Source organism: Falco peregrinus, chromosome 5, assembly GCF_023634155.1.
Source record: "Falco peregrinus isolate bFalPer1 chromosome 5, bFalPer1.pri, whole genome shotgun sequence".
NCBI lineage: Eukaryota > Metazoa > Chordata > Aves > Falconiformes > Falconidae > Falco > Falco peregrinus.
Window position 1 is genome coordinate 114844204 of NC_073725.1, and position 11662 is coordinate 114855865.

The 11662-nt window shown below is 46.2% G+C and overlaps 1 protein-coding gene across 13 annotated transcripts in view; it reads right to left on the reverse strand.

Moving 5' to 3' along the window:
• DOCK3 (dedicator of cytokinesis 3) overlaps positions 1-1258 on the reverse strand; it is a 225428-nt gene extending 224170 nt beyond the window's left edge. For all 13 annotated transcript variants that reach the window (XM_055806350.1, XM_055806345.1, XM_055806352.1 and 10 more), the window contains exon 1: positions 868-1258. In XM_055806350.1, coding sequence (XP_055662325.1) covers positions 868-904 — 37 coding nt within the window. In that variant the 5' untranslated portion in view covers positions 905-1258. The remainder of the gene's footprint in view (positions 1-867) is intronic.
• Positions 1259-11662: the final 10404 nt, after the last annotated feature.

Genomic DNA, 11662 nt, shown 5'->3' on the forward strand with positions numbered 1-11662 from the left:
CTGTGAAAGTTAAAAATCAATATAAGCAATCGAAAACTACAAAAGCATTTATAAAAAGCATTTAGGTGCCTAATCAGGGCAGATGCTACCTACTTCTGTTATAAAAATCAACAGTTTAAAAAAATTAAACAAAAAGTGCAAGTAAAAGAAAGTCCGGGTCTCCCTTCCGTTTTGTTAGACACCGCGTCCCTGCTGCCGCCCGAGACGAGGATACACGAAACCCCCAGACCCAGCAAGGGCAGCGCAGCTAGTGCCTCGGGTCAGCGAACGGCTCCGGGGGGCACCAACACCGACCGACGGCCCACGGCGAAACCGGCACCGGCGGGACCCGGCTGCGGGCGACCGCAACGCAACGCGGCGCCCCACGCAGCGCCCCGCACCCCGCTGCCCCCCGCCCCCCGGGCCCCGCACAGGTGCGGCAGCGACGCCCCCTAATGACACGGCGCCAGAACCGATCCCCCTCCCCAAACTCCACACAAACAAGATCACCGCAAACCACAGATTAGACGGGGGAAAGGGGGCCGCGCCGTAAGGAGATTAAGGGCTCAGGGCCCGTTCCCCGATGATTTGGCCGCCGGGGCCGGGCGCCCCCCCCGGGCTGCTGCTCCCGCCGCGCCGCGGAAACTCGGGGGAGCGACCCACAGCAGGGCCCCGCGGGCCGGGGGGGGGCGGGTAGCTCGGCCTCGGGCACCCCCACAGCCCCCGGGGGCGGCGCCCGCCCGCCCCGCCGCCCCCCACCGCCCACCTGCCGGCAGCGACCATAGCCGCCCCCGCGGAGCGGCAGCGGCGGCCGGGAGGAGCGCGGAGCGGCCCCCAGGCCCCGGGCCCGGCCGCTGCGCAGAGCCGCGGGGGGCCGGCAGCACCTACCCACGCCGTATTTCTCCTCCTCGGTCGGGCTCCACATGCTGCTGCGGCGGCTGCCGGCCGCGGCCGCGGGTCCCCTGGGCAGAGCGAGGCGGGCGAGCGCCGCGCATGGAGCGGGGACGGCTTCTCCTCCTGCCCCAGCGGGGCCGCCGCGCCGGCAGCCCCCGCCTGATGCTCCGGCCGGGCTGCGCCGAGGGTCGCTCGCCGGGGGCGGGGGGAGGCGCCCCCCCCCCCCCCGCCTGGGCAGCAACAGCCGCCGCTCCCGCAGCGCCCGGCGGCGTCCGCCGGCCCCGCGCCTCCCCTAGCGCGGCCCCGCGGGCTCCCGCCCTGCCGCCTCGGCGGGCCCCGGCCCCGCCACCACCGCCGCTGCTCCTACCGCCGCCGCCGCCGAAGGACTCGGGCTGCCGCGCCCCCCCCTCCCCCTCCCGCCGGGCCCCGCGCGCATGCGCGGTCCGCACCGCCCCCCAGCCCCGCGCGGCCGCACGAGGCGCGCGCGGGCGCGAGGCGCGGGGGCGGCGGCGGGCGGGGCGGGGCGGCGAAGGGCAGGGCAGGGCAGGGAAGGGCTCGGCCGGCCGCGTGCCCGAGCACCGGGGCGAGCGCGAACCCCCCGTTACCGAGCCCCCGTTACCGCTGCTGCCGCTCACATGAGCCTGGGGGTCCCGCGGCCCCGGCAGCCCCCCTGCGCCTCCCCCGCCCCCAGCGGCCTGGGCAGGGCCTCTGTTGTCTGACACCGGCTGGGCCGAGGTTCCTCCCGGGAAAAGCGCCGCCGCCGCCGCAGGGGGGGTGTGGGGGGGTAGCCCCGGTGACACCCCCTCCCAGTGACCCGCCCCCGGTGTCCCCCGCCCGCAGCGGCCAGGCAGCGCTGGGTTCACAAACCAGGCAAATGCCGATGGTGGCCGCGCGAAGGGAAGAACGTTCCGGTCTGTGTTCCCTGGCTGCATGCAGGCCCCGCTCCGAGCGCTCTGTGGGACATTCAGGTGTGTATCCCACCCCGCACCTTTATGGAAACCTCTTCCCATTGCTGTGATAAGTTATCCGCGTTTTGCAAACGGAGGAACGAGGTGTTCACTAAGTGCGCAGCGGTGGCATGAGGCTGGCATGGGCAGGAGGGATGGGAGCGCCCCAGCCCTCCCACTGTGACACCACCAGCCCCTCGACCAAAATCTGTTCGATACTGTGACCTTTTTTAAAAAAATTAACTTCCCAAGTTTCTAAGGACCTGGCAAAATCTATACAGGTCACACAACAAACACTTGCCCAAAATGTGGAATAGGTTTTAGATTTGATCTCTGAGTTTGTCTTTCATTTCTACTGTTTCCATAAAGCCCACATTTGAATTCCTCCCAGCAAATTAAAAGCTGGAACATGTAACTCAGAACTTTTCCTGTAACGGGATGTTTGATGGCTGCGAATATTCTGCCAGACCAGCGGCTGTTCTCCCCGCGGAACCTTTCCAAAGGCACAGGCAGGAGCCAGCACCTTCCACACCGCATTGGCAGAAACCCTGGTAAACAAACTGCTCGCTGTGGAGTTTTGGGACCGCACTGAACTTTTTAATAATATAACTTCAGCTGTACCCAACACTTTTTATAGAATATCTGTTCTATCATTATATAATAAAACAGAACAAAAGTCACCAATTTGCACTACAGAACTTAGGTTGCTGTGGAAACCTTCATTATTTATTTTTTTAACATGTGCAACTTCTGTTTCAACACTGAATCTGTTTGGGTCTTTGCTTGGTTTGGGGCTGCTGGTTTTTGCTTGCCTGTGTAGAGTGCAAACAGAATGGCCAATAAGTAAGCACATTTGTACATTATTGATTCAGAAAAAACAACTTATTCAATCATACCTTAATTCATATTCTCATTTAGGCATATATATTTACAATAGCTTCATTACTTTCCTTCCTGAGACACTCCCACAGCATGCAGAAATAGCTTTCTGAAGGGACAAAGCCTGACAAAGTCATTGAGTTGCATCTGTTGGAGATAGACTGCTGCTGAGTTTGAGAAATGGGATTTTCACCTATGTATGTCAATAATAAATACCTCTTCATCTCCTGCTAGTGCTCTGGGAGCAGGAAAGCTCTGTAGTGACAACAGTTGGTTAATTCTTCCAGCCTTTTCATCCTACTGCCCCAGCAGTTTGTGGATTCTTCTTGCTGCTACGCTGACCAGTAGCTAAGCCGATCCTCTTCCCGCTTCACAAAAAACACAGCAGATTTTTTTCCAAAATACAACCATGTCTGAGTTGACTTTTCCCCTTAAATCAAATATGAGATGAAGGTGAACTTGGGAAGACAAGGTGAGAACCTTGCAAGGTTATATACACTCTGCAGAGGACACCGGAATAACAGACAGAATGGAACGGGCAAGGAACTAGTGGTGTGCAAGAAACATTTTGTTTAAAGGGCATGATGCCATTTATGTTCCCTGATTGTGGACATATAAATGACAGCATTAACAGGTACAGTCATATTGATGACAGATTACTTTTATTTGAAATATAGTACATATTATTACGTATTTATTCCTAACATTTTTCCTGCCCTGCTGCTGGTAATGCCTATTTTCAGACAGAAAGAGTCAGTAGAGGGGCATATGAGCCACTTCAGAAAGATAAAAAATCAGTGTATGCTACTGTAGAGTCAGTGGAATGCAAGTTTGCACAACTTAAAGTTACCAAATATATTTACACCTGTTCCTCTGATACATGCATTCACCAGTTTAATGAGTCATCTATCACCTCTACATAAATACTTGATTGCTTTAGTAAATATTCGTAACTTAAGTGTAGCATAGAACAAACACCTCATCCTGTAAGGGAGCCAGAGGCACTGTTCTCCCAGGCAGCAAGCAGGTATTCAGGATCACCCATGTGCAAAGGAGGCAGACCAAAGCAAGCAGGGACTGTTATGCAGGGCTGCAAAACAACCATTTCTTCTGTCTTTTTTCTGTCTTTAACAGAGCTCACACCTGCCAACCTCAATATTCATGCTACTCTGTAAAGCATGGGAAAGGCACAGCAGTATTGTGCAAGCACAAACGAGAAATTCTGAAGGTTATATGCCCCAGGGTTGTTTTTTTTCTGGAGCTGTTTTTATTTTTCTCTGTCATAAAGATTGCACATTCAGAAACCACCACCACAAAATTGGGAATCCAATGCCTACTTCATTAGAGTATTTAAATGATTTTAAGGTTTCGTTAAGAAGTTTTTTAAATTAACTTCAGCAATCAAACTACATTCTAAAAACTGCTGTAATGTCAGAGCTGCTACAAGAACCAAGTGCTGGTGAACATCATGGATCCAAACACTAATGCTCTTCAGGGAAAAGTGGCCTCCCCTTGTAGAAATCTTCTGAGCTGCCATTCTGAGTCTTTGTCACTAAACTGCTGTGTTGCACCATATGGAAATAATAGCAAATACACGCTTCAAGACTTTATATAATTGAACAAGTCAAGCCAGAAAGAAAGTGCTAAGCACTCTGAATAACGCTGTTGAATGTTACCGAACATCCACTGCGTACAGGAGCTGTAATGTCAGAAGTGTGGTGAGCTGCTTATGGTTAAGTTACTGCAGACACGATTGTCCTTATCTAAACAGAATATGCATTCACGTTTAACACAGGAGTAATTAAAATACGTTACAGAGTTTGTCTTATATCATACTATCTTGCTGTAATATAGATGTGATCTGAAAGACAGCTGGCTCGGGATTGGAGAGATTTGACACAGTTTCTTTCTCTTAAATAGATCAAGGGAACTGCATGATCCTTTCAAATGCTCTGCAAGGGACAATGGAAGGTCAGAGTGCAGAAAGCAGAGAGATTCTCATACCTCCCTGCAAGCAAATTTTTCTCAGTTATCTCAGCCTTAAGGTATCATGGAACATATCACCCTCTCGCCCTCTCTTTCAGGTAAGAGCATCCCTGTACTTTACCCTTTCTCCTTATTCTCAGGGCTATAGATGCTGGTACTTCTACTTCCATTATTACTTTCAGTCTCTGTTTTAGAAACATGGCCCAGAACCCCTTCTATCACAAAAAAAACCCCAAAATAATCAGGGATGAATTCTAACTCCCTCTGACAGTCAATGTATTTGATTATGTTACCTCCTTTTCTACACCTGAGGTTCCAACTTTGAATATTTATCTCTTTGAAGTTCATATTCTTTCCCTGTTGATAAGATGAACAGAAGCCATTAAACAACCTGACCTTCCCATTAAATTATAAATTCCTCACCTTACATGGAGAAACAAAAGAATCTAAAGCAAATACGCTCTATCACCACCTCCAATAACCTCACAGGTCCTTTTGAAGCACCAAGTGTTTCTCCTTTGTGCCTCAAAATAGGAATTCACATGTCTCAAGAATGGGGCTATTCCCCCTTTGATGAAGTAATGCTCTGAAACTTTTGAGCAGGAAGACTGATGTACAGATACAAATTATATTCTTTGTCCTACTGCACAAGGCCATCTCATGGATTTTTTTTTTTTTTTTCCTTCTGAAGAAAGGACAAAACCATCATCTTAGGAATCTAAAGGCAGCAGTTTATCCCTCTGAGGCATTGCAGTGTTTGTGTCCCACAACTTCATTCACCTAATTATTCTTTCATCAGGATGGTTTCTGATTAGCGCTCTGGATTGGGGGAGGGTTATAAAGGCCATCATCTTTAAAGTCCTTTTTAAAAGTCAGAATGAGCTTCTTATAAGCAGCTCTGCTCCCAGCCCTCAACATTTCTCAGAGTGGCAGGAAAGGAAAGCAGACCCCTATACACCACGCAGCATTTCTAGCTTGCAGTTGTCACCCCGTCATCTTTTCCTTACTGAGTGCATGAAGTGGGAGCTCATGAAGGACAGCAACCAACACATCTAACTTCATATGTGAGATGCAGCAAACATAACTTTCTGGTAATCCTCGGAGCATCATCTCAATTACAGTAGTTCATCCTCAGAGCATCATCTCAATTACAGTAGTTCTATTGTTCCATTCCTTTTGTACCACAATTTTTCTTCCATGCAAAATGGAAGTCAGCATGAAATATTCCAGTAATCTTCTTAGAAGCAAAGGTTACCTAAAGTCATCGGGGGCAGAGAAAGGGGTACTTTCAAATCCCTCCAGAACATTAGACATCTGGAGTTCAGTCTCATCTAAACAAACCCCCACAAAAACATCAACTAAGAACAAATAACACAATTTGTCGTTGCAAACATAATGTTAATAGTTACTTTTATTCTATTTTTAATATTGCTTGAAAGCAAATTATAAAACCAGAAAAGACCAGGACTTGCATAAGGACAAGTATGGATCAATCTTGTTATGCCAACATATTTCAGTTTGTCAGTTGCTTGCCTAGAAAATATCTGGATCAAATCAGGACAATAATTTTTAATTATTTTTTTTAGCACTAAAGCAGAGAATGAACTGACTAATGCTTTAATACCAATACCTCAAGTACAATTACCAAAAATCCACAGTGCAGACAGCAATTATTTAGTCAGCTGGACCTTTATTTGAAATAGATCACAAATTATGCTGAACAAATATTTTCCTGATACTAAAGAAATAGAGTATTTTGTTCTTCAATTAGTAAAAAAAGCAAAAGATTCATTTGAATTTTCACGTTTCATAAATAATTAAGAAATTGGAGAAAAATACTATTGCAACCTCATTCTCACTTATCCCTAATGTTCTCTACAGCAAATTACCTATTAAGAGAGTGAAAAATCATAGAATGTTAATTAGCACTGTTGTGACAAATTGATACCTTTGCCTATTAATTCTCTTTTAATGTTCAGGATATAAGAAACCCTACCAAAGTAATAATTAGCTCCTGTCTTATTTTTTGAAATGAGAGTTCAGAAACATTTGTGAACTCTTCTTGGGAGCATGCTTTTCTTTGGTCTTTTTTCATTTCTGACCTTACGTATTTCTTATCATATATTTATTTATTGCCTTAAAAGAGATCTCTTTCATGCTAATAGATTTATACTATTGAGAGAAAACATCATCACTCTTGGGAATGCAGGTGGCTGCCCAGGGGCTGCCCTAACCCACCTCAGCTGTCGCATCGCCAGCCCCGGGCCGAGTCTCCGCGAGCGCAGAGGTTTGGTGGGGTTTTGGGGCGCTCGCGCTGACGTTACCGCTATTCAGGGGCACCCGGGCCCGGTTAGCGAGGGACGGCCCGGCACGCCTCCGGGGAGCGGCAGTTGAGGGCTCAGAGCTCGGTACCCTGGTTTGCAGACACGGTGCGGCTCGGTGGAAGGAGCCGGTGCCGGTGCGTTTCGGTCCGCAGGGTGGGGGCGGGGACACGCTGGGGGCGCCCCCGCCGTAGCCCGGCTGGCGGAGCTCGTCTCACGAGCGTCTCATGTCTCCAGAACCTCCCCGTGCAGCGCCCGGTGCTGTACTGGGTCATCCACGTGGTGACGGACCGGCACCGAGCCGTGCCCCGCCCCCCGCCCCGCCGGGCGCTGTCCGTGGTGCTGCCCGCCGCTCCGCGCCGCGCCCCGCACGGCCCGCTCTCCCCGCCCGCCGCGCCCCGCCCCGCCCCGCTGCCGCGCCCCGCCCACCCCGCCCCGCCCTCCCCGGCTGCTACAGCGAGCGAGCGCACCGAGCGCCCGAGTACCCATTCCGTGATGGAGCCCGGCTGCCCTGGGGATGGCCCAACACCCGCCTGCCCGTGGGAGTGGGGAATGTTCCCGGCTTTGCTTTGCTTGTGTGTGCGGCTTTTGCTTTACCTATTAAATTGTTCTTATCTCAACCCCCGAGTTTTACATTCCTTTCCGATCCTCCTCCCCATCCCTCTGGGTGAGGGGCAGCGAGCGAGCGGCTGCGTGAGGCTGGGTTGTCGGCCGGGGTTAAAACACGACAGCTACTCTGGCAAAGGACGTGAAACCTCCCGCTTCCAAACCTCTGCGTTTTTATGAAGGGAGCGCTAGCTGGTCATGTTGGTCAACCCATGAACTCAAGGACCAGCTTTATATCTGGCCATTACCTTTTGACTTGTACAGAGAATATATTGTTACCAGAAAATAAAACTAGCACTAACATAAACAATTGGAAAAAATGGAATTTAGAAGTACTGAGATGGATAATTCAAAGTCATGCTGGACCTAGACCATGATCACTATTCATCCTCTTTTTTCTTATAGGAATGCTAGGGCACACGGTTCAGCTGTGGGCATACTGTTCCACTTCAGCTGCTCAGAAGAATTATTATGGAAATATAAAGTCATGACAAGATGCTCAATACCCAAGAAACGCTGTTTAAAAATTCCTACTATTGTATCATCTGCATTATTTAGATATTTATATTTTAAAAATATAAACTTCCTATATGTTTAACTGTAAAATGATTATGATTATTTTTATCTAGATAAATTCAGTATTGTATATATGAATATTCAAAATGAATAAAGAATGTATTTTGATAGTATGTAAATATTAGAAGCTTAAAAAATGTAATATTGTTAAGATTGGGTCAATTCAAATGCAATTAGTTCAATAGATGGCCAAATTAAATTTCTAACTGCTATTATCATGTGCCCAAAGTTAGATTCTCCACTTAAAAAGCAGACACTACTTAAGTCTTCACATGATCTTCAGATTCCAAAATGAATTTGAGATATAATCCCTGTGAAAGACACTGTAACAGTCTTATGTTCAAGAGAAAGAGATGTCTTCTACTTGTGTTCTCAGCATGCCAAGACTATTCCAGTTTTCTATAGAGCAAAATTCTGAGACTGTCCCATGCATGCCCAAATCACAACCACATCCGAATACACTCGCGTGTGTCAGGGTAACTGGGGGCAGGCAAGGGGGGTGGGGGAAGTAGAATATTTTGTTACCTCACACAGCAGAACAATTAGTCAAGTGCAAAATTACGCAGACTGGCATGTCTCTGAGTAAAAAGGATGAAGTTACCGTAAATCCATCCAAATACTTTTATCCAGCTCTGAGAGTGAATCAGCACAAAGTGACCAGCAGCTGATTCATCTAAATAACAAAAGCATGAACACCTCATCAGCTGTCACCACAAGGAAGGAATCAATAATTACACAAATACGCTCTCCTGCCGTACTGGCAAAGAGCTCTTAGTATATCCATCCATCCACCTTCCACTCGGAAGGTAAGAAAGGCTTAGATGACATCCAGACATCTTGTCAAGGGTGGTGAATACTCACTTTTCCTTAGTGGTGTTCTTGACACTTTAGCAACAAAGTACATTTCTGATAGTTGTTCACCAAATGCAAAAGACATGGATTTAACTCATCCCCCTCCCCCCCAGCTCAGCGAACAACCCTTGGGTAAACTCAAGCAGCAAAGACTAAGCCTAGAGCTCCTCAAGATGCTGTCTAGCTATTACAGACATGCAGACAGCTCAGTCTGTATCAGAGGCACTTTCCTGAAAACCAGAAAGAAACGTCCTCGTATCATGAAGTGACTGAATCAGGTGATTGAATCGATCAGCAGAAGAAAGAGCCTGGACTGAGCAGGCTGCCTTCCACAAGGAGAAAAATTGCCACCTGAGATTGTGCAGGTGTTATGTCAAGGCAAACAACATGTTCTTTATCTCCTGTAAAGCTATGCAAGAAAATGCTAATTCTTTATGTTACCATTAACATACTAAATAATCAGTAACATAAATCAACATAATTGTCTGTCGGAAGTAGAGGTGCAGAGTTCCCCGCCAAAGTTCTGACGGAAACATCCCACCCAAAGGCAGGCCACAGAAAGAGGGAAGTGGACCCATAGTATAAAGTGGTCAATGGCAGGCAGGAAATCTCACGCACAGGAAAAATAACAAGGAAAGAAGTTTCAAATGATCACTCGGAAACCAGCTGTGACCCCAGCAGCGTTTCAGCCACAAAAGTGTAAGTCTGAAGACTCTATAAACCCCTTTCATTCCTTCAAAGGGAAGGGAAGACCTGGAGAAGGGCTTGCAAAAGCTATTTTTTTTATAGGCATACTTTTACCTACAACACATGACAGAGTAAAGGACAGATTCAGTCAGAATATTTATTCTTCATTTATGATTCATAAAATATACACCCTCAGGTGGACTACCACCAGTTTTGGCTTGGCTTGGCCACTGCAACCTTCCTACACAGGATAAACCAACCTACATATCTGTTCAGCAGTCCTAAACCCATATAACTGATATAAAAATATAACATGCCTGCCAAGCAAAGCGCAAATGCACACTGCAAACAGATTGCTTGACTAATTGAACCTGTTAGGATTATGAAGATAAAATTCAGATTATTTTAATCACTCCTTTTCTCTTCCTATTGGTAGCAGAGAAGGATCTCCAGGAACTTAGACTCAACATACACCACTACAAATATTTTACTGTTTAGAATTAGAAGAGTGCAAATGTTGATGCAATTATTACATTTTCCTATTAATACGAAATCTTTTCTTTTGGTGTCTGTTACATCTCTCATTCATATTATTTAGTTCTCAAAATACTTGACTGTGTTAGCTTGAGCTAACCACACCAGCTGCTCCCTGTCACCCCCCAGACAGGATGCCTTCAGCAGAGATTTGAGATGTCACACCACTGTCTGGAGGAGCTCACGGCAGGATTTCTAGGGGACAGGTGATCTTGCACTAATACTAATTCTACTGCAACCTGGTAAAATCTGTTGTTCACCCACTAAAATAAATTTACTCTTCCTTACTCATTAGTCTGGAATTCATATTAATCGTTGGTGTTTGCAAACTGCTCGTTCTATTACAAATAATGAAGTCAGCGTAAGTATCTTTTATTAGACCAACTCAAGTAACTTCAAGGGGAGAAACAGACACATTTTTGGGTGCACAAGCCACTGAAGGAATAATGTTATTAAAAATCACTACCAGTGGGTGTAGAGACAAGGACTGGAATTTATTACACGAACATAATATTTTACAGTTGGAATTATGAAATACATCTTATCCCTAAAGGAATAAAATATAAAAAATATAACTAAGAAAAAGAAAGGAATATATAGCAATATGATGTAAGTGAAATACTTTACCATTGTGTATGAGATTGCTGTCTGAATACCTAATAATTAACCCACATGTCTAATGCATCGTTTAAAAGAAACTGATAAAAACATCTAAGGAGAATGATAATGAAAATTGATAAAAATAAATTACAGGAATAAAATGCAGAAATGCAGATATACTTGTGTTATGAAACAGGGAGACAACAGGTTAAAGAAATGTAAGTAGCATGGACAAAACAAATTTGTTTGAACTGAAATAACTTTGAGGAAATATGAACAAATGAGTTTGCTCAAGATTTTCAAGAACATTCTAGGACTGGATTTGATTGGAAAACTTCTTAATATTATTGCTCCTAGAAAGTGTATCAATATAGGAACTAACTTTCCTGACAGAGATGGGAAAATAAACGTTCCTGTTTGTGGTAGCATTCATATACTCATTAGTGTGAGGGCTGACAGATTTCTTTCCCAAATGTTTAGCCAATTCACATGAAGTGATGCTATTGTGAATGTGATTTTGATTTGCAGCAAGGACATTACAAAAGAGTTATCAAACAACATTGGAGTGAATGCATATAAGATGATTAAATGTAAATTAAATGGAATGATAAACAAACATTGGGCTTAATCTTGATTTTAGAGAATCTTTGAGCAACAGTAAAAACAGGCTCCAAAGGAATAACCACCCCTAAAAAAGTTAATAGTGTAAATGAAAAACCTAAAAGGGCATTAAAAAGGTATGAAGCTGGAAAAGATAGGTACAACTTACAGGTGTAAAATGTGAAGAGATAAAAGTCAGAA